Source organism: Bombus pascuorum, chromosome 7 (assembly GCF_905332965.1).
Source record: "Bombus pascuorum chromosome 7, iyBomPasc1.1, whole genome shotgun sequence".
Taxonomy (NCBI): Eukaryota; Metazoa; Arthropoda; class Insecta; order Hymenoptera; family Apidae; genus Bombus; species Bombus pascuorum.
In genome coordinates, this window is record NC_083494.1 from 13,256,584 (window position 1) to 13,281,335 (window position 24,752).

A 24,752-nucleotide genomic window follows, 5' to 3' on the forward strand; every position below is an offset into this window, starting at 1 on the left:
ATGACACATTTGTAGTTCCGGTTATCGGCAATGCAATACTCTTGCAAATGGATCGACATCTCACGAGACGTCGATCTTGACACGTGCATTCCCCTATAATGAGCATAAAGTATGGAGTATAGAAGAGTCGAAGCTGACAGATATGTGTGGACTCTTCGCCACGTGAAAGCAAAATTAAACGTTTCCGTGCGCTTTGATTTACTATTCAATCGGTAATTTGACTTTCTTTCTGAGGTTTTGTGCTATCGTTCATGAGTGCTTTGTCGTTAGCGTTGTCTAAAGGAGAGTAATGTCTCTTTTGATCGGAATAGTTACATTTCAAGATGAATTTGTTGGTTGTTGGACAGTAACGGTTAATATACGACAGTTGGAACAATATATATCTCGTATCGGATATTATTATCGAACAAGTTCAAGTCTGGCACCCCGCTGGGGGTAGCTGCCCACATGCTATATTTATTTTTTTATTTATATTTTTTTTTCTTCACCAACAAGATATAACACTTCACCAAATGTCCACAAGGACAAATTGTAAAATAACCAAAAATAAAATAAAAAAAAAAAAATAGTTCAAGTCACAGAATTGCGTTAAGAATCACGAAACACTAAATCTGATTTTTCTCCCATTTGGAATTTAGGTTTCGTAATTTTGATGTCACCTGGTGTCTAAGATATATAGTCGGGAAAGGAATGGTTTTTTAAGTTGGAAGATACAAATTACCGCTAATGGTGGGCGATGCGTCTGTAGAATTTTATAAACGTGTTGGACCGTTCGCGGTTGTTGAAGCGGTCACCACTTCTAAGAAAACTCTACATCTGGTCTTTTTAGTTTTCTCAAGCACCGAAGCCATCGACAGCGTATAGACAAAAGACTGGGACGAAGGCAGACTATAAACAGTAGACAGGCGACGGTGGCTTCAGGGCTTTCAGTCATGGGGTAACACTGCTAGCGTGCGGATCTGGACCAACTCAAATTATATTCCTTCTTGTACTTACACTTCTGTATTAAAATACATTTTCTACACAATTTATCCACGCGTTCCTTTGTTCACACATCTAATAACCTCAACAGCGGTAAATCGCGCCAACCAGAGTCGCATGTTCTCGTTACGATTAGCCGTCGCGAATTGGTCGATCCCTTATTTCGTTTAGGATGATAGAGGTGGTTCACTGATTATAACACCGAAGTAACAGGTTATAATGTATACTTCATTCCAACAACTTTGTAGATATAAATATTTGCGCGTGGTGCGTGTAGACGTATTCTCAGAGATGTGTAAATACTGATGACTGATCAATGAACGGGAAACCAGTCAAGACATTGACTCGTCAACGAATGAAAAACCAGTCAAGAGATGTTGACTGATGTAGGGATGATAAACCAGTGAAGTTCCGTGACGATGCTGTCGCAGAGGAAAACTGGGGGTTGATCGCCCCACCGCCCGTCGCTTGTGGGTGGAAATGATCGTTGAACATGGGAAAAATTCGACTTTCTCATTTTCTACCTGATGAAACAATAACCATAAGGAACGTCTCGTCTTGAAGATCTTTTCTACAATTAAGAGCCTTGACAGTAAAATAAAAATGCTTTGTTTTATGACAGTTCCTTAGTCTTGACCAAGGGGTGGATTCTAGTTTATGTAAAGAATCACCGGTCGTAACAATATATCTGACATAAAGCACACGACCAATGAAGGCTACCATCTTATAAAAATATCTAAAAGAACGTTAATAAGGAAGGATATCCCACCTAAATACCTCCAAGTAAAAAAAGAATTGCCTAAGCCTCTTAAAATCGGAAGAAATCTTGTCCGATTCAGCACACGTCCTCGAAAACACAATTTGACAATTATCTCGGAAGCGGCGAAGAAAAACAGAAGGGGTGGTTAGGTAAATTGGCCCTCGACGAAGACAATTCGCTTTCTTTCTTTGCCAAGTTTCCACGCGAATTGGCGGCAGCGCGTAGTCGTGTGCACGATCTTTGCAACACGGTTCGCTTCTTTGCAAGAACGTGGGGGGGGGGGGGGGGAGGAGTGGCGGAAATACAAGCTAAAAGGGATGGAAGGTGGTTTACGTGGAGGGAGGAATCTCGTAGCGAGAAACCAGTCCAGGTACGACGATGTTGCAACTTGAGCAGGCCGAGACGAGACGAGAGGGTAGAAGGGTGACGGCAGTCCGTGATCTAATTTGCAATGCAATCTAGAATAACAATGGTCGCGAAACGGGAGGGCGGACCTGGGTTGCTTCGACGGGCCGACAGAACCCGCAACTAGCAACTTTCTCGAACGACCTTCGTTCCACGGGGTTTCGGGGCTAATCCACCATGGCGAGATTTCACGGGATAGCCGGGAAAATGCCTGGGATACGATGGTTCAGTGAAACCATCCAGGGATAGCATCGATTTGAGAAGCTTCGTTACTCAACCATTGGAGTCTTTTCAATTCAGTCTACGATTCAGGTTGGATGGTTTTGTGCTCGAACAATTAACGAAGTTCTGTACAGGTATACGTTTCTTGTTCGTGAGTTCTTCCTGGTTTTCGTAAGTGAAAATAAAAACAATTTATTAGGCTCAGAGATGTACGAAAAATTTCAAAAAATAAGTGAAAATTCGATCAAAGTCCGAGAGGGGTACGCGTGATAAAGAAAACAAGCGATATCTTGATATTACGATGAGCAATATTTCGAAAGTTTCGAAAGGAGTGAAAAGATACGTGCATATTTAGCTCGGAATTTCGATAAAGAGGAAACGTTAGTAATTTGCAAGTGAATTTTAACGTGAATATAATTCATTTTTTCCTTCCTCCGTTGTCTTCCTTTACGATCTTCTGCTAACAAGATTACCAACGTACCTGTAATTTTCCAAGCATTCCCTAAACCATTCAACCAACATGAAATTTCGTCTGGCTCTCCAAACTTCCATATAAATTGCCACGTGCGTGAAGATTTAAGCGCGTCACGTGTCACGGCGCGGCGCGATGCGGCGTTTCGGTTAAATCGATCGAGGTCTCCACCGGTGGCCATTTGCCTGGTTCCGAGCTTCAACCGAAAATTTATCGACTAATTTCTATTTACGTGTACGAGTTCGCGGTCGTAAGCATACCGAGGCGAATGGTAGATCGATAACGTCTAGCGTCGGCGACGCGACGACGACACCGACAACCGTCCTCGCAGGCAAACAATACGTCCCGTGTCCCGGAAGTCCGACGTCAGGGACATAAGCACGTCGTAGCGCGAGACAAATCGAATCAGGGACGTTCCCTCTCTATCCGTTCCACTTCCTCTTTCTCTCTCTCTCTCTCTTTCTCACGAGCTTTCTCTTTTCCTTCCGTGTTTCCGACGTTGATGTTATCAGCTCTTGTCGCGTCTGCTGCAAATAAATCTTTTGTGCAAGCGACGACGAAGGACCGCTTCTCTCCTTCGCTTCGGGGAAAAAAGGTTGCGGTATGACCCGAAGGAAATAGAACGAAGGGGAGTTTCGTCGGTATCCGTTGAACAGATGGAACAAAGCGATGCAAGAGAAACGGACGAGGATTTAAGAAAAGAAAAGGAAAAGGGCGTATAGCGTTTAGGTATTGATTATCGATGAGAAGACTTCAAGGTTGAAACTCAAGACTGCATGAGTTAATTGGCTTACTGCAAATTGTGCGTTGAATGGTCTTTGTAAACATTGGCATGTAGTTTTTCAAAAGATCTCTTGTACTGCTCAACTTTGAATAATATCGGCGTTAGCGATGTCGATTTTCTCTTACGGTAAAAAATTCTGTGGTGTTTATGAATAGATAAAAATTTAAGCGAAATAATTCACCGTTGGTGGCAAATCTCATCTGGCGTATTAAAAATTCTGGAAATAAGAGATGTCAGAAAATTGACGATTCTTTGATCGAAATGAATTACTTCTAGCAAACGTAGTGCAAAGTAACGTGGAAATATAAGATCTATCTATGATTTTTCAAGTTTGAAATCAGTCAACAAGTTGCAAAGGCTAAAGTTTCGACTGTCTCTTAGTATCGTCAGAAAACCAGACATCGCAGCGAACTTTTGTATTTTCTTTTTCGTAATTCGTAATAAATAATACGATATAAACAAATAAACAGGTAAAATCGAAATATAATATTCTAGTAAGTCAATGATATATAATATATCCACGAGAATAACACTTTTCGATCGAACGTACGTGCTCGGATCAGCAAAACATGCAGGACTAGCGCGATAGAAATCGTTCCTGAAATTCGTTACACAATTCTGGAAATATGAGAGTCGATTTAGAAAGCCTGGATGCTCCAGGACAACCGTGCAGTCTACTGCGAATAAATCGTTCGCGGAAGCGACGCGACGCGACACGACCGGTGAACAGAGAGAAGAAGAACCTCTGCCAAGGGGAAACCTTGAGGAAAGGAAAGTCTCGTCTGGAGGAGAACAAAGGTGAAAAAGAACAAAGCAGCGGTAGAGAAAAAGTCTGAACAGGGAAAGCGAGAGAGGTGGGGGAGGGGTGAGAGAGAGGGAGAGGAAGGGAAGAAAGAAAGAGGCGGAGAAAGAGAAGGTACGGAATGTGGGCGCGAGAACTGTGGTCTGGTTTTCCAGACGGCTACCGAGAGGAAAACATGTGGGTTAGATAGGCGCAGCTGCGCTACCATCCCGACCGAGATTAGATATCAGCAGCTTTTTTCCAGACAGCCTTCGACGTTCCACGAATCGCGTAATAATCTCGTCGAAGGTCGACGACGCCCGCGAAATACCTTCGCCAAATGGGAAATTGTATTTGTCGATGGAAGAAAATTGTCGTATTGGGTGTAAAATTAGTCACGTGTCGACCCATTGGCGCGTTGATTGCCACGATGGTGAACGGTGAAGCTTATTGAAGTAGATTTACAACGATCGAAATAAGGAAAATTCAAGAAACTGAAATATTTTCACCGATACGAAACGCTTAAAAATTACCGAAGAAAAAGTGAGCAAATATGATTTTATATTTGTGTAATATTTGGGGAAAATTAAACGATGCGGTGTAGTATATTTTTCGATGCATAGCGACTCCCATGGAAAAACGTATGAAATTCGAACGGCAGCGAACGTGCCAAGGATGAAGCAACGAATGAGCGTATAAAATGTAAAAATGCAACGTTATTAAAAAAATTTACATCGAGTATAGGTTACTGTTCTATCAAAGTATGAGAAATGTATTGAGATTACGGATACATTAGAGAAACCCATTAAACAAATTGAAAACCCATTATACAATCGCCGTTGTTAATTAATAGTTAGATTTATGACCTCATTACTCACTTATCACATATCATTTGTATTTCTACCGGCCGTTAATTTTTTATAATTTCTATCTAAATGAAAGAGATGCAAAGAGTAGAATAAAGAAATTTCGATATCCAAAAAACTTAGAATCCCAATGACGAATTAATTCGCCCCTCTCGGTTAACAGGTTAATAGATTGCAGATTGCCGTTATTCTCACAATTATCAAGCTGCAAGCTACGTTGCATATATGGTTAATATTTACTAGAGCGAGTAATAACTTCTTACGTTTATCTTATGCATCGTAAGATCGACTTATTCTATAAAAATATTCTATGCATTATTGATTGATTTATGAAGTATACATTCCGCGAATTTAAAATGCAGAACATGTTCTACAGTGTTAGGATTGCTCAAGCAAGTTAATTAATCAAGAAAATAGAATTATATAAAGTTGTTCAAAGCGTATAATTCACTCGTGGTGAAGCTGAAGTTTGCTTCGAGATATCGTAAATCATCGATGTCAGTGACGTTTCAAAGAGCATCGATTATATTAGGAGTAATAGTTGTTAGATCATCGCTGGATATTTATACGCTTGATCGTATCGATAATGGAATATTGTAAATTCATAATGCAGTAGCCGGGAACTCCAAGTCAAACAATAACAAGATGATAGAGCGTACGATTCCCTCTCATGATAAACATTTCATCCATTGAAACGTTGATTTTTGACCTGATTCGCGAACATTATCGTCATCCTTCCAACTGTGTCTTATATTTAGTTGAACGCATTTAGACGAAAAATGAGATGAAATTGTAACAGAATCGAGTAATCTTTTAACATAATAATTCTATAGACATGAAAACTTGCAGATAGCTTGTTATTTAATTACAGCAAGTTTCTTGAATTGAGAATTTGAGGATATAAAGGAACATCTTCAGTCTTGATCGTATACATACATACATATATTAAATATTACTCGAATTTTTAATTACCTTAATATTGTATGTATTTAGAACTGGATGATATTCAAGCTTTTGATTAAAAGTAATAATAAAATACAGTTACAGCTATAGATTAATAAAAAAAAGTGAGTATACCCTAGATATACATATTTGTTCTAACTTTTATCGGCGTAAACTCAAAATAACTGAAGTTTTAATCTAAGTCATCGCATTGCATATATGTAACGTGTAACTATGAATATTTTTCTTTCCTACAAGGACTCTCTCTTATTTGAAATGAATTTATACATATCTTAATATTATAATCACAAATCGAACGACATTCTAGTTTTACATTAAAAATAAAAATATTTCAAGATTTATAAAGAGTCTCTCCAAATGTCTCGATATTACATTAAAAAAAAAAAAAAAAAAAAAAAAGGACTCACTGGTTTGCCAGGATGAGTGCGATTATCACTGTTCAAAATGAATTCATAGTTATCTTAATATCGTAAAATTACGTGTTTACACGTGGGTAAAAAAGGAAAAAAGTGATGGAAAAGAACTCACGCACCGGTGTGCCAGGGTGACGGTGGTGGTCCTGCAGCAGGAGACGTCGTTGATGCGACGCTGGGAGTTCCTCACGATGATGATGGTGATGTCGGTGATGATGTTGCCGATGGTGATGCAAGATCGAGGCGGAGGCTGGCTCGTGCAGTAGCAGTCGACGATGATGAAGATGATGAGATACCGTCGCCAGGACACCCACCAGTGCCCCGACTACCAGGACGAGCACCACTGACACTATGTAGCTACTCGCGTTCACTGTCAACAGAAATTTCTAATTGGAAATTCGAAGTTCTAACTGTTTAACTATCTATGGAAATAATAATAATTTACAATAATAGATTACGGATATTTATGCAAATTTATATTCCTACGAATATCGTTAGAGAAGTAAAACATAAATAGAAATTTTAATATTTTATGTATTTTTTTTTCTTTTTTTTATATATCACGTGCACTGTGTAAATTTGTGTAACTTTATATTCTCCATAGACGTATAAAAATTAGCAGTTAATCGCAGAATAATTGACTCTTAATCTCCAGCTAAAAATGATCCTTTTATACTTGTAACATTTTCTGTGATTGTCTTTCGTTAAATATTAATATTTTCCAGAGAATGATAGTGCAAAAGTCGCTTTTCTTTTCGTTAGCATCGATGTTTAACACATTCATTGTCGTTATCCATACTGCATACGTATATGTATACTAATACTAATAAATATGAATTATTATTCACTGATTATTAAATTACTAACTTTTGTACGGAATATATCGAATTAATTAAGAATTTTATTACGAAAGTTTCTTTCTCAGAATTTGCGATTGTTATCCATATACGAATCGGTATCAAACAAACATTTATTATTAAAACGTATGACGAAATACACGCGATGTACGTGTACTTGGGTTTCTTAATTATCGAATTTTTATATGTTGCATATTATCGTAAAATTAGTAGGATTTCTAAAGATTTCGACGGCACAGTCGTTAGAACGAAAACTAAACGACCAATCGTATACTTGCTCAACCGAGAAACGAATAGTCTACGTCGTAATCTGTACGACAGTGATAAGTGATAAGCGTTTTTTTTTTCCACGGTAACGTTTCTTCCCAGGCCGTTTCCTGGGGGATCTAGAAGTTGTTTGGTGAAATATCACTCGAGATAAGTGTGGCTCTAGAAAATGATATCGGAATGCATTGGTAGAGTAAACTAGAGCGAACGAGTGACTTCATTTCTATGAAATTTATCGAGAGACGTTCATATTTTTATTACATGTATTTATTACGTATGTAGTCCCTGTTTACTGTAACTTTATCAATTTCTGCTATTTATTCATCAGGCGGAAAATAAACAGTAATATTTTTATACAATTTTAGATGGTAAAGCAAACTATTTTATATTTTGTCTACGCTTATGTTTGTCTTCATTTTTATAAAATACAATTTTTAATCGCAATTCTTTGATTTCCTTTAGTTCGAAAGTTCACGAAGAAAAGTAATAACAAGCGATGTTGATCGTGTATCAAGTAGATTGGAAATCTAGATCATAGTGACATTTATGGAGAACATTCGATCTGTGGTGGATATTAATGATATGGTGAATTGTTTAATAATAAGACGAGTGAATAATTGTGATGGCCAGATACACTAAAAATCATTCTATGTAGAAAATAAAGAGTTAGTATATTACGTCGTGATCGTTGCTCGCACGATGCTACTCGCTTGATAGACTGCTAGACTGTTAGTTTCACTATAATGATACTGGTTATGAACGTACTAGAGAGCATGTTCGTCTATTTATACAGGTCGGGGGGAGGGGTACCGGAAAGTTTGTATTAGATTCCGGTTGATGGTTACACATAACGACGATATTGTTTCGTCCATAGTTTGTTAGCTTTTAAATCTTCTATTGGGTTGGCAACTAAGTGATTATGGATTTTGTCATTAAGTGGTATTGACAATCCAATTCATGGAAACGGCGTTGATACTCGAAGGCAAAACAACATGAGTTACTCTCGATTCGAATCGTCATATCACTCATGTGCCGCTACAGACCTAAACAAATCTCATTTCACCAAGTATCATTTCCAAAAATCATGAAAAATTCTTACATAGACCGAGTCCTACTTGTTCCTCCAAAATCACGCTTATTTGCCGTTTAATCGCGAATTATCGCGAATAAAAGGAACATCGCGTAACACGTTCGATAAATACAATGGCAGTCTGACGAAGCTGAAGTATACGTGAACGAATTCCATTCCGAAGAATTATTCAAACAGACATACAGCCAAAGCTTTTCAACGGAGCAGCAGAGCGTCGTCTTACGCGCGACAACGTAGTAGCAAAAGGTATCGACTAACTTGCCGCTTTCAGTCAATTTCATACGTGATGCGTGAAAAAGACTCGGAGGCAGCAAATTTCAACCTGGGGAGTTTCCATGTTCCGGGACCGGGGTCCTTTCCCCATTCACGAAGTGTACGGTGCTGGAAAATTTCTTATAGTCTGGCTCAGCGTCCTGCGCTCAACATCTCAGGTAGCTTTGTTTCCATGCACGAAATATCGCGAAATTATACAGAGTGGTAATACAGAGTTCTATTATACATACTTGCAAACATATACAGTGGTTATAAAAAATATTTGCATAAACTATTATTTTCCGACCAAGCAGTTTTCTATCAAATTCTATTACACATTTCATTTCCATAGATTGAAACTTTTCTAGTCGTACGAAAGTATGTACATTACGTCCAAGATACATATACCTACGTGTACATATATAATCGTGATATGTCAAAGTATAATTGATGCCGTTGTCTCTCGTCCGCCTACCGACAACGTTATCCAGAATCAAATTAATAAAATTCGTTCTATTTTCTGCTCTAACCTTTGCAACATCTTTGTCTTGTAATCATGAGAAGGGCAAGGTGCAAGATGGATAAAAAGGGAGCGGCGATACTCAGTAAACGAGTCGCACACGGTCGTAACTCGCCGTGTACCCAAAGAGGTGAGCCAGAAACTATGTGTATATGTATATGTGTTTGTATAGGTGTGTGTGTGTGTGTTTATACGAGGACGTGGCAGTCGCGATTGGTGCGACAGGATGAGACACGACCATAAAACCTTATCAACGTTCATCATCGCCGGTTCAACGGTTTGAACTGCTCGTCACCCAGGCGCTCGTTAAACGCTCTACGAGTCGCGACGGTGCAGCACCCCGTGGCCTCGTGGTCACGTCGAGACGCTCGGCAACGGACGACGAAAAAAAGCAGGCAGAAGAGGGCGAAAAGAGGTCCCTGACCCTGGCTGAAACTTGGCCGAAACGGTCGTGCACCAGTCGCTATGCCCGTGGACGTGGACAAAGGACTCTCGAGTACCGACGCTGAAAACTCGCTGGAGCGGAGATCTCTCCGACAACGAAGTTGCTTCGCCAATTTTTACGCGGCATTCGCTATGCTACGAGTGCTATCCAACAACATGACTTTAGGATCATGGCGAAAAGTTATACGTTATAGACGAAGGGCATCCTTTTCTCATCTCACGGCACGCATATACTAATTATTTTTTAATTAAAATTCTCCGGCACACCAAAGAACATACTATATTTGTTTCGAGTGAATGGGCGGATATTGTAGCTTTTTATCTGACAATGTAAGAGAAGAGAAGTCGGTAAGTCAATAGTCAGGTATTACGTGTTGCAAAAATTCTTGCGGCGCACCAGCACTGAAAATCGCCGAGTTATAGAAAATTATTTGCCTAGTATTTTCTTTCTGTATCCTAGGAGAAGCCCAGCGTTGTTGCGAGCAACGCTCGAGGTAGGGAACGAAAATTAGGTAGAAGATTGTAGGTAAGAAGATTGCTAGATTCACTTTATTCCTAGAAATCATCTTGGTAACTACCATTTTGAACAGGGTAACGTGAATCACGGTAGCCATTCAGAATCACATCCTGCGGGAAACATGCAATAACTGAAGAAATAACAAGGCTAATTAAGAAGTCGCAGGAAGAGCAAGAAATATTTAGAATATCTCAAGCCTCCTAATTTACAACTACGTATCAAAAAGTATAGTCTAAAAATAAGACGTCCAAGCAAAGATACCTCGATCCCTATTACCTTCACCACACCCTCGATCGCTATCATATTCGAACAAAACGAGTCAGCTCGGCAGGTTACGAAGAACGGTGGTGGTATCCTGTCGAAGGTTGGTTCGCAGCAGTCCAAGTCGCCAAACGTTCGGCGTGTCAATATTTGACGGAGTGTTTAGGACGTCTGGCGTCACGACGCGACGCCACGCGTGGATAGCCAGACAGGACGAAGGTCCTTCCACCATTAGCCTGTCCCCGAATCTCTACACTGGTATTCCTTTCGGAAAGAAACGGGAAAAGAACAAAGCTGAAGCATGGGTGTCGGGACGCTGGCAATTTGCGAGGATCGTTTACTTCCGTCTCTCAAGGAGGAACGCTCGACATTCCGGTCGAGCGCGCGATCAAAGGCGAGAGCAGGCTTTTTTTCCTAGCGGAGCGGAGGCCAGAGATTTCCCTGAAGAGGTTTTGAAAGGCGACCTTCGTGACTCCGCGCGAGCCAACTGTTGTTCGTGTTGGTCGGAGTACTGTGAGTAACGAACAGAGATCGTATATGCCGACCACGACTCTGAATTTTAGAAAACGAAGAGCAGAGTTAACTTTGTTGCCGCGTACTGTACATAGACAGGCTCGTGAAAGTATTCGAATATCTCTAGACACCTTTTACGATTATATTATGTGCGCCATACGAAACGTTTTAAAATTTTGTTGCCACTGTTACGACACTCGACTATCACGATTATGTCACGAAAGTTGGAAAATATATACAGCGAAAAGTATCGTCACGTATCCTTATTTATCAACGAACCGTCTTTTTAGCAGGTACTATATCCCATCTTCAATCCCATAATATTATAATCCCATCAAATTTTTGTAGTCGTACGAAAGTACATATGTAGTATCTATTAAATACATAATAATAAATATAATATGCTTGTGATTAAGTAGTACGTACAGTAGGTACTACAATGAATACAGCGGTGTGTAGGAAGAAGGTTACAAGATACATATTTATTTTTGGTACAAGTACGAGTATATATTTCGTAGAAATTATAAACGTATTGAAACGATCAATTATCCATTACGTTGTTAAGCGTAAATTTTCAGTGGCATTGTTTTTAACATTTATCATATGCTTCAGATAGTTATTGTAATTTCTAACGAGTATATATTTACAGTAAATATTTTGTAATTTCTATGCACATTTCCAAATTGATTTCCAATTTCATCGATATAATCATGACGATCGTGCCTCGTTGTAGAACCAATGAAATTTCAAAATATTTTAGATATATAAAACGTACAATAAATAAAACTGTTCCACGTAGGTAAGTGGTCATATACTATCGTGAGCCAATACAGAATCTTGGCATATTATCCTGATCCCCGAAGACAGCTCGTAACGTACCTTTCTATCTTCCTTTTTCTAGCGGCTGATGCAAAAGGGATTGTCAGGTAGCGAGGTTCCTTCGACTCTTTTATAGTCTTTCTGCGTCCTTCTCAAGTCAGAGGATCCTCCAAGAGGCCCGACATGGACATGGCGACAGACTTGGATCACTATCCACTGATCCTCTTCCAACGATTTATGTATTACTCGAGTTTGATATTCGAGACCGAATAGAAATCAGTTGGATGGGAGGAGTCTAGATTTTCGGAATAAAATTTTGAATTACCATAATCCGTATACTTAACTATGATGGATTTTCACTGATAAAACCACGTCTAATCTCTCTTTCTTTTATGTACTATGAGGAGAATACGAATAGAAAACGATACAAAGAGAAAGAACGTACCTTGGAAATTCGTAGAAGTATTCGTAACACACGTACGCGGCATAATTACGTTCACTCAAAAATTCTCAATAATTTACCTGCGCGAATTTTGAACACCATCGAAAAATAGAGCTTCGTATGAAAAAAAAGTCACTCTATATGTTGAACATCTGTCACGAATTAAACAAAGTAAATCGTGGAAAAAATCAACGATTCTGATCCGCTTTTTGAACATAATAAGGTCATTGTTCAGACAAAACATTTGTCAATAAAGTGTCGATAAGCTACGAGTATCTTCTATACGCTTTTATCGACGATGCGTGAAACATAGTTATACAACGAATTTACAGAACTTAAAAAAAGATATGGATATTTGAGAAGAGCGAAACGAATCGCGTCGATGTTCTAACCTAATTTTTCATTCGAGTAGCGTAGCATGTAGATTGGTACACACATTAACCAACGAACCAGCGAAAAGCTGTCGATCGACGCGACAGAAAAATCCGTCGCAGCGGGCAATCCGTGGGGGCCAATTCCGCGTTCGTTCACCGGTCACTAAAAATTACAGCGTCGCCTCGTAACCGTTCCAATCGATGCCGGCCGTCGCGACCGAAAATCCATTCAAATTGGCCGTCGAAGCCGCGGCTGATATCCGCTCGAATCATGAAACTTGGACGGAACGCCAGGATGAGTCAGGTCTGATTCACCAGCGTGACAAGAGTGTAAAGAGATTAAACTTTGATGAAAGGTAGCGTACAGCAGGAAATAACACAATTTTTCGCTGCATTCGTATTTCGGATGTATAGCTCTGTCAGTACTTGTTCGAAGAATATAAATTTTAATGGAAATGCTAAAATTCTCTGAAGTTTGGTTTATAAAACAAGATCGTAGATTTATCAGGCTGTAACGCACGACTTTAAACGACTCAGATTTGGCTGAATAATGAGAAAGATACATAATTGATAAAGTATATACGATAGAGAGAATTCTAAAATGACATGTAACGATGTATATCTGATACAGGGATAAAGAGATTGAAAAGAAAGAGATTTAGACGATCGAAGAATAAAGATGGATATTTCAAATGGACGTTCCCGATCTAATAACTCGACTGCGATGAACATTTTCATGCAGTTTCGTATTTTTCTGAAGAGAACTAAAGAACCTACGTGATACCTAATTTGCTTTGTCTACTAAAATTAATACGGTTACTCCACTTTCGATATTTTATATATATACACACGTTCTCTGTACTTTTGCATAAACGCACAAAAATACTAATATAACATACGATACTAATGACATCTTCTATTTCGTACGACAAAGAAACTAGCCGATGTACCGAACTTTTTATTAACAGGCGCGTGTAATTTCAAATTCATAATCCATATCGAAATTTTATCCAGAACAAAGGGTAATTAATCTAGGAATTTCGAAAGGGAATACACGATATTTTCGGCCAATAAACGCGCTTATCTTTGTAATTATATGGCGTTTATCGGAAACGAGACTGGCCGTTCCTTTGCCCAATCCTTTCAGTTCTCTGTTATACATCGTCGCTCCGAATTTCTCGTATCTCGCGTTCCATGGCACCCGATGCTGCATGACACGGGCCTCGTGCACACGACACCGCATAAGAAGAGCAGGTGCATCCGGACGATCGTTCGGATGCATCGTTTCGCAGGCTTCGTGAGCCTTTGGGCGGCGCGGCGTGGCAGTCCGCGTTCAATTCCGATCATACGCGCGCGCGGAGCTTCGGCCTCCGGCGAGCGTGTGCAACGAGTCGACGTCCTCCTGGTTCGTAACTCGTAACGCGCGGCCACACACTCTACACGAGCCGGTTGTATGCGCACCAGTCGTCCGAGTGGGTTCGTGTGCGCGCACTTAGGCCGCCGCGCCGCGACGGTGCGGTGCAGTGGACGCGCTTGCATTGTGGAGTAGCGACCGAGCAAAAGGGGGTGAGAGAGCGGAAAAGAAAGCTGGACGAGGCGGTGGAGGAGGTGGAGGAGGAGGACGGTGCAGCGCATGCAGTGCAGACAAAAAACGATGAGCTGCGGTGGGGGCCAGACGGGGGGCAAAAACACGCGACGGGCCCCAAACCCAGGCCTCTCTTCTGCCGCAACCGACTCCCTTGCTACCTATATATGTACACGTGAATAGCAAGGGAGCAGCGTATGTCTGCGTAGATGCACTTTAAGCACGACGCATGGCCGCCAGCCTCGTGCATGCACCGCGCGATAGAAGCCAATCCGCCAGGGGGTGTCGCATCTTGTGGCCCATGTATGCGAACGTGATCTTCGAGAATCGCCAGTTTCGGCTTTTCTTTGGCAATTTCACAGTGCAATTTGCACGTTGGGGTTGGTTACTGAAAACCTTCCAGTAATCGTAAATATCTGCTTCCTTCCGCTTGGATTTATACGAAGATAAATCTACAACTCGCGACGTGGGAATCGGTGAAGCCGCTTGTTAGCCAAACTCGGTTAACTACGTGAAACGAAGCGGAGGAAATTGATGTAATTATATTTATCAGATATACATCGGTCGAGTTTCAAAAATTCCAAAAAACGGAGATACCACTGACATATTAAATTATAAAAAATTCCTGGTGAAGAAGACAGATACGATATTGGCTTTGCACTATGCTTCGGAACCAATTAAAGCAGACGCTGTTGCATACTATATGAGGTTTTACTTTTTTTCTTGCAGGATATTAGAACGAGTTTACCGATCATTCAAGCTGGAAAGTATGTAGATTGGATAGAGAATGTTCAGTGGATGGGTTCGTTTCTTGGCTTGCGATATCGATTACGGTCCAAATTTAATAAAAGTAGATTGCAAGCTAAGTTTAAATTTCATATATAGTTTCGATTCTTCGCGAATGAATTCTTCCTGAAAACTACCAAGAAGATACTATTTTGTGAATTGTTAATAGAAAACTCTTTTTACTTTTGTTCTTTTTTTTGGAGAAACCTACAACTTTGTTTCATTATAATATAAAATTGTACATCTTTTAATTCGAAAATATCTCTGTTGTCAGCACCACTGCTGTTATTAAAATTCCACAGGCTCCATTTTCAAAAAATATCTAACAAAACCTAGCTACTTCGCACGATATCAAAAACAACTCTACCCATGTCACTCTCAATAGACACTTTAGTCAGAAAAATCCAATAATTACAAGCAGATACAATAAGAATCCACCCACTTGTCTTCATCTCATCTCTGCAACAGCTCCAATTCATTTCTCTCGAAAAGGAAAGCTCTGTCTCCCAGCCATCTAATCTCCCATTATCGTTTTCACGATTACTATTAACACGGTCGTTTCGCCGACCATCGACCAATATACGGCTTCAACAAACAATCAAACAATCTATTAGGTTGTCCGAAAAGTTTCTCTCGTTTTATAAGGAAATAATAAACACACACTATTTTTTGTTTTATATTAGTTTATTGAATTATGCAGGAACATAATAATAGAAATATAACGAAATGGATCAAAGCTAATTCAATAAAATAATAAAACAGAAACTGTTGCTCATCTATTATCACCATATGAAACGAAAGAAACTTTTCGAACAACCTAATATAATCTCTGGTCGATGAATAAGAATCACTCGAAACATTGGATGTTCTTTATTCTTTGAATAAGATCGGAAAGCGCGAGAGAATTCTAATAGAAGAGAGTTCATTAATTAACTGTACGTATACGCGTAAAGAAACTCACCGAGAAATCCTATAATTCATTCTGAAATCGTATAATTCATTATTGAAATTCACTTCAGCTTTCACACTACCAAGCAACGATTTTCGTTCTAATATTAGCTTTCATATGCAGTGTGATTCACGAAAATAAAAAATTTTCATACATGTACATATTATGTTACGTAACTGTAAAGTGACACGATTGTCACGATGAAATAACGAAACTTGAAAATGTTTCGTAAAACACACACAATATATTTGTAACGTTTCGATATTTTCACAAGCTACTACCTATATCTTGTATATTGTATATGCACGTGTAATTGTATATGTACGTATAATTAATAACAATTCGGAAAACTAGGAAGAATTTGCCCGTTTATCTGATATTATATTATATGTACATACAGATGTATATACTCGTATATGTGACATATTCTACTTGGAAAATGGAAAATGAAAATTCCTATATGCGATCCTAAATCAACGATTGTCTTTCATATTTGAAACGAGACACGAGAACAGGCGGATGACTCGTCGTCATTTCGTTATGCAATACTCGTCACCACGTATTTCCGATGTTATGTAGGTGGACAACGCGGTGTCGTAATCAAGAGGTGCGTGCAGGTGCGACCTTTGGTACTCTTTTTGTGCTGATCCCTTCTCTCTCTCTACGCAGTCTTGCAACCGTGTCGGTCGATGTACATACAAATGGCACGTTTCGCAGGCAGAAAATATATGGCAATTAACCGGTGTTGTAATCCGTAAATACATGGTCTGACCGGACTCGATGGCCGCACCGACGATAAATGGCGAGAACTTCCGCGATTTTTGCATTTCAACCGTGACGAATGTCGCGCGACTAGACTGCAAATACGCGACGAGCATGTGCAGCGGCGACGCGACGCGACGCGACGCGTCGATCGAAATTCGCGCGTGTAATCGCCGATCGATTCGCAATGCTCGTTCAGTTTTTAAAATAGACGGAAGAACGACGGTGCTTCGTTTGGGGTTTGCCTGACGATGGGCGGATGTTTCAAAAAAATGTTTATTCAAAAAATTTTCAATAAACGATTTATAACGTTTTCTGACCATGTCGAGTTATTCTTTCAAGTAATTTTTATATGACGTTTTGTTCTAATAAATAAGAATCACGGTAGATGGTACAAAGTCTAGAGACAAAATTGTTTGTAAATTAATGTCACGTTATCACATCTAAAGAAAAATTTCTTCGCCATAATCACATAAATTAGTGCGTGACTATAACGATGTAATAACACAACTTGTATTTATAATGGTAGTATTACAGATTAATTGCAAGTTCATCTTCGTTATATCGCTATACCAGCTAGAGATCTGCAGCTAGAGATTAACCGCAAATCAGGTTCGAAAACTTTTTTCACCAGGGGTAATTCGAAACTTTTAAAACTCTGAACCGCTAACTGGTAGTTACTTTGAAACAGGTCGAAAAACCAATTAAAATGCAAATACGACTTCGGTACGGAACACCGAGAAACCAACGTTTCGTTCGCCAAAGACACGACATGTTCTCGAAAAATACTCGAAGAAACGCGTCTTGTACACACCATAAATCATAGCCATCCCGTTTGGCAATTTGTATTTTCATACGCTTTGTTTCATTAACTAAGTTTCTCTACCGAAAACAGTTTTATTCGTTAATTCATAATGTCATTCAAAATGTATAATTATATGTATATTTTAATTAATATCGTCCTATTAAATGAACTCCTACTATTTGAATTCGTAACTAAATGCGAATTTCCATTATTTGAATAAGAAATTAATCAGTGAAAAGAGTCGTACAATTGATACAACTTCAATAACATTAAATTTAATAACGTTAACTCTAATTACATTAAAACTATTTATCCCCGAAATAAAATTAACAAAATTTTACATAAATTTTTTCATAGAATACAGCACGACCGTAAATCTTTCTTTCGAGTTATAAAGCATGCGAACAATAATGCACGTTAATTTTCGTTCGTTAAAAATCAACGAAAAAGGACACAACCTGAATAGATCTTTCGTTATTAAAGTCACTTACGGTATAGAATGTAATAGCGAAACGATGAGCGACAGAGCGTCGGTCATTGCGTAGACGAACTTTCCTAGGAAACAGAAATTAATTTTCCTCGGGGCACGAGCTACAAGCTTCTTTATAAATTATTAAAACTTTCGCGCCAACCTTCTCAGCTAAAGCTATATCTATATGTACGAGATATCCGCTTTTGTCGGTAAGGTTCTCATGAATATGTAACCGAGAGAGCCCTGCTACTGGATGTCGGCAGTTTTTCTTTTCGAACGGCAACTTTGTTAATCCTCGATCCGAAAAGCGTTTTGCATTTTGATATCGTGACAGGCAAACAGGTAGGTACTCTTGCTCCTTGTTACGATGCGATGAAAGGGAAAGGAAAGAACGAACAGTTAACTAGTGCATGTACTTTTCCCTCCACTTACACTAGTAACAATGATGAATGTTTTAAAAATAACAAGCAATCAACAAGGAAAGTGTACATGTGAAAATAATACGTAGTTGATTAATAGAAAATACAGAGACGGTTTGTTGTATAAGAGATTGGAAAACAAGAATAGAAACCAAAATAATTGAAGATTTTGTTTCTGCTTAACATTAATACAATTATATGTAAGATAATTAAGAATAAACGATTTTCTCTCATACGAAAGTAGAGTTGATTACATAATTTGAATAACGAAGGTTCTACTATGCAAAATATAATTCGTAAAGGTCAACGACTAAAACAATCGACTATCCTAAAAAAAAAAAAAAAAACTACACTGTTAAATATCGTGCTTTTTACATGCAAATTAAAAATGTCTAAAGCTCCGATGCTGTGAATTCTGATTCCGATTTTAATATGTACCAATTGTAAGCTTAGTTTCGATTAATTAACGTTTAAAGTTCTTTTCAAATCTACTTGAAAAATATGTATATCGCGGTAAAGAAAACGCAAATGAAAATAAATTACATGGACGATATTCCGTTGTGAAATTAAAATATCTCAAAATATTTGAATATCTACTAATTATACAGAACCATCGCTAATTTTTCTACGCAATTAACTCAAGTTAATATCACACGAGTGGAAGTTACATAATATTTAGACACCGTCGTCGCACGTGTCATTTTTCTACATATGTAAACCGCAAACATTAAACTGTTTAGAACCACCGAACCAGATAATTGTCATTAACTATACGAGTGAACACGAACGAAGATATAGTGTGTCGGTTACAGTTACGAGACAGTTCACCTGCTGACAAGTTTAACACGCGTCGCAAATTGCCCATTATACGAGACATAAAATTTAAATATCACGTTCGCGAAAAGGAAGATCGTGTATATTGTATATATGCGGGCTGACTGATGTCATCGACAGATGGTCCCGCATATACGGGTGGCAAAGCATCAAAATATGTATTTTTTCATCCATGGCTGTGCAACATCGATCGCAAAGTGTTCAAGTCGCGTAGCCATCGTTCAGGAAATCTTATTCGCAAAACTAATCCCCGAAAGGTAGTAAGAGGCGATTCGTAAAAATGACAAATTCATCTGTTCACCAAAAATCTCGTAAATTCGTTTTAATCTACGCGATGATTTTTCATGCATCGTAGGTACTTAATCCATTGGTATTTTGTCAATAGGTTGAGTTGTTGGAGTGGAGTTGAGAAATATTTTGGAATTAGTATGAAGTTGTATCTTTGTAGACAATTTTACCGTTGTATCTCTTATTGCCTTTGCTTTTAAAGGAATGTTTATGTGTAAATGATAAGATTTTGGTAATGATATTTTCACCCGTACGTAGTTATTTTCGTTCCTGTGAAATTAAGAATTTTGAATTTCCAACTTGAAGTTTTCCAATTCTAATATAAACAAAGCTCGATTAAATCGAGTCTTGACAAAATAAAATTGAATTTAATTAAATGTCAACAATTTATCGTTGATATTAACAATCACTCTTAAAATTATTCGATCCTGATACGAATGAAATTAAATTACATTAAACTGGAATATAATTTATTTACATTTAACTACTCCTTTAAAAGCAAAGGCAATAAGAGATACAACGGTAAAATTGTCTACAAAGATACAACTTCATACTAATTCCAAAATATCCCTAAACTTCAACGACTCAACCTATTGACAAAATGCCAATGGATTAAGTACCTACGATGCATGAAAAATTAAACTTATACAATCTATTATATACATACAGTATACTATGAAATCAAAGATCGTTCTTCGAATCGTCAAATCCGAATCTCAATGAAGACGAAACTAAATCAACAAACTCACATCCTGGCAAATTGTGCACCCAAAATGTCATCCAGCAATTTAGAAACTCAAAAAGAAGCATAACAAAGTACGTAAGAACGACGATGTCCATACACCGGACGTTCACCAGACAGCAGACTGAAAGAATATTAGGCATCCACAAAGGGTCGAGTCTGGCTTGGCTGAAAGGATCGAATCCGGAATCAAACACCGGTGGCGCGTATCTTTTCGGCATTTTTCTTCGATTTTTCCCGACAGAATCAGTGAGAAGGGTGCGTGAATGGATCGAGAGGGGAGCTAAGGTAAAATCCGGTTTTCATTTCAACTCGATTCGTCTCAGTCTTCTCGTTCGGTTGGCCAACGCAACGCGACGATGGGTTGGGTCGAACACGTGTCTAGCCCGCTCATAGGCGTAAAAACTTTAATATATCGGTCATATTTGAACGTATATTCTCGGTATATGGTTCTCGTATATCGTATCACGTTTTTACATTAACAATTTCAGAATAGTTCGACTCTATCTTATCTGTGATTTTCATATTTCTGGAATATGGAGCTTAGAATCCTGGAATACCATAGAATTTGAAGATGCTTTTCCTTCGAAAGTATCTTACAAGGAGAATATTTCATGAAAACTTCCTTCTTCCTATTACACCTTTTATTATTTTTTCCTATGTTTTCTGCGATATTATTTGTTACCCCTGTCGCTAGAGCGAAGACTACGTAATAGCTAACGAAATGAAATAGTCAATGTTTCGTTTAAAATGGTATCTACCTATTTACAAATATTTCCAGATGTTTCTTCGCTCTTGAATGGACTGTTATTTAACAAAGAACCTAATAATAATTTCGACATTAACATGTTGCACGACTATGACATTCTGCTTTTCCTGCTTTTCACCGACGACGAGTAGATCAAAATTTAGACACCTAATAAAATTCATTTTTATTTTAATTTTTGAAATAATCTTTTATTTCTCTAAATAACAAAACACGCAATAAGAAAACTTAAAAAACTCGAAACTTCGCACTTAAAGTTTGAACACAAAGTATATATGTACATACATATGGTGTACTTTAGCTAAGTTCAGTCTTTGTTAAATGAAACTTTTGAATATTAGCATGCGAGTCTATGTGTCGCGTTAATGAAAATCTTTAGATTCTTGATCCTTGTACGTAATAGTATATTACGCATTCTTCGTGAAGAAATTAGGCAACGTCCAAAAATTTGGATTTAGCTTCTTCGCTGGGTCCGAGAAGCGACGAACCGTTTCGGAAAGCTGATCGAGACGATGAGACAGAACGTGAGAGAAGGCCGCGTAAAAATCGTGCTATGACGTGGCGATGCTAATTAAAGTCGCCACGTGCGTCGGGCAGACGATGAAATTGCTCAAAAGCTGTTCTGGTTCTGCTTTCTAAGCCAGTCTGGAAACGAGGGCGAATTGGCGTCACAGCCGCGTGCGTTTAGTTTCGACCTTTTTCTCTTCCTTATTTTCACCGGTGACGATGGTGACACTTGGTCGAGATTAACGCTTTTTCGTTTCTCTTTACATACACTATCTTTAATTTAATATCAACATCAATTTACTATTCCTACTACTAATTAGACTACAGATATTATCTATTTCTGGCATGTGTAAATATGAAAAAAGGAAAGGTACAAATACGATGAATAAAAATTCGAAAAATATATCCACACTACTTGCAATGTCTCGTCAATTTGTTTTATGCGAAATAATATTTTCCATATTTATATCGATAAATAACAAACAAAGATTTCAATAATTATTTAGAGGTTCACCCTCAACATCGATTTCGGTGATTTTCGAATATATTGCGAAGCTCAATATTTCGAACATTTTCTCTTTCACGAGAATACTAATCCTAATTAGACTACAGATATTATTCATTTCTGGCATGTGTAAATATGAAAAAAGGAAAGGTACAACGATGAATAAAAATTCGAAAAATATATCCACACTATTTGCAATGTCTCGTCAATTTTGTCTATGCGAAATAATATTTTCCTTATTTATATCGATAAATAACAAACAAAGATTTCAATAATTATTTAGAGGTTCACCCTCAACATCGATTTCGGTGATTTTCGAATATATTGCGAAGCTCAATATTTCGAACATTTTCTCTTTCACGAGAATACTAATCCTAATTAGACTACAGATATTATTCATTTCTGGCATGTGTAAATATGAAAAAAGGAAAGGTACAACGATGAATAAAAATTCGAAAAATATATCCACACTACTTGCAATGTCTCGTCAATTTTGTCTATGCGAAATAATATTTTCCATATTTATATCGATAAATAACAAACAAAGATTTCAATAATTATTTACAGGTTCACCCTCAACATCGATTTCGATGATTTTCGAATATATTGCGAAGCTCAATATTTCGAACATTTTCTCTTTCACGAGAATACTAATACTAATTAGACTACAGATATTATTTATTTCTGGCATGTGTAAATATGAAAAAAGAAAAAATACAACGATGAATAAAAATTCGAAAAATATATCCATACTACTTGCAATGTCTCGTCAATTTGTTCTATGCGAAATAATATTTTCCATATTTATATCGATAAATAACAAACAAAGATTTCAATAATTATTTAGAGGTTCACTCTCAACATCGATTTCGATGATTTTCGAATATATTGCGAAGCTCAATATTTCGAACATTTTCTCTTTCACGAGAATACTAATACTAATTAGACTACAAATATTATTCATTTCTGGCATGTGTAAATATGAAAAAAGGAAAGGTACAACGATGAATAAAAATTCGAAAAATATATCCATACTACTTGCAATGTCTCGTCAATTTTATCTATGCGAAATAATATTTTCCTATGCGAAGCTCAATATTTCGTACAACATTTTCTCTTCCACGAGAATACTCGTACTCTCCGAGTTTCCGAGATACTCGCGAAAAATCATTGGTGCCACTGCAGTCCTTAGTAGCGGCGTATGTTTTACTACATATTGGTTGCTGACTGCGTTACGGCGGCGCGGTAGCCGGATAAGATAACACCTAACCCAAACCTAATTCTTATCTTTTGTTTATAGTTTATACAGGTTTGGGTTAACTGTCATTTTATCCGCGTCGCGTCGCGAGGTGACCGGCAACCAATGCTAACCCACACGCTGTCACTGTCGCACAATTATAAGCAGAATCCATTACATGGCAATACCGACAGCTTTTTGTAAGTATCTCGGAAACTGAGTTCGAGCAGCAGTGACACGTGCAGGCAAAAATTGTTCAGAATCATACCCCCGACAACATATTTCAAAATTCATTGAAATTCCAGCTTTCTATCGAGTTGGCAACTAAGTGATTGCGGGTTTTTCCATTACCACCTAATGACAAAATCCGCAACCACTTAGTTGCCAACCCAATAAATAATCGTCGAAATTTCTGGTATTGAGAAGGGTACGCATTATGAAGTTTTCTACAAGACTTCACTCTTTCAAGGTTCCAGAGTGGATAAGTGCCATGCGGTTCCTCACTATCCGCTTACGAGGAATTTTCTGATAGAAAGGCACCGCTGTCTGCTTCATTCCGTGGCCAGATCCTTTAGTTCAAACAAAGTATCTACTATTCTTTGGCTAAAGTATTCTAAACTGTTCCAAGCTATTCTTGAATTCTAAACAATCTGAACGGTCATGTCGTCGATACCTTAGAGTTCCGCGACTTCGAGTTCCTGGCTATCGACCTACCAGACATTCGCTCAAGCAGCCTGCCAAAGTCCTCATTGAGCCTCCCACCCAGTCGTAAATTATGGTAAGGCTAAATAACGCCGGGCTATCTGTTATTACATCGTCAAGAAGATACGTTACCGGTAACATACATACAACAGCATGGTGGCGATGGTTTCTTAATACATGCAGGTGTATAAAAGAAGAATATGTTTCGAAAACTCATTGCTCGATTGATCAAATATTTATTATATACTGACTGGCGGCAGAAGTTTCAGGCTTTTTGTGCACTAAAGGTAAGTTCAGTTTTGGGAAAGTCATCGGATTTCCAATTACCGATGTCGAGGGACTATGAAACAAACGATCACCTGTCTGTCAGATCTACATGTATAAACGAGT

General features: G+C 38.3%; 1 protein-coding gene across 1 annotated transcript in view; it reads right to left on the reverse strand.

Moving 5' to 3' along the window:
* Positions 1–24,752, reverse strand: part of LOC132908715 (probable serine/threonine-protein kinase dyrk2) — a gene marked incomplete at its 5' end in the record, with an annotated part of 181,767 nt that overhangs the window by 106,018 nt on the left and 50,997 nt on the right. The window contains one exon of the mRNA XM_060962976.1: positions 6,767–7,017. Coding sequence (XP_060818959.1) covers positions 6,767–7,017 — 251 coding nt within the window. The remainder of the gene's footprint in view (positions 1–6,766; positions 7,018–24,752) is intronic.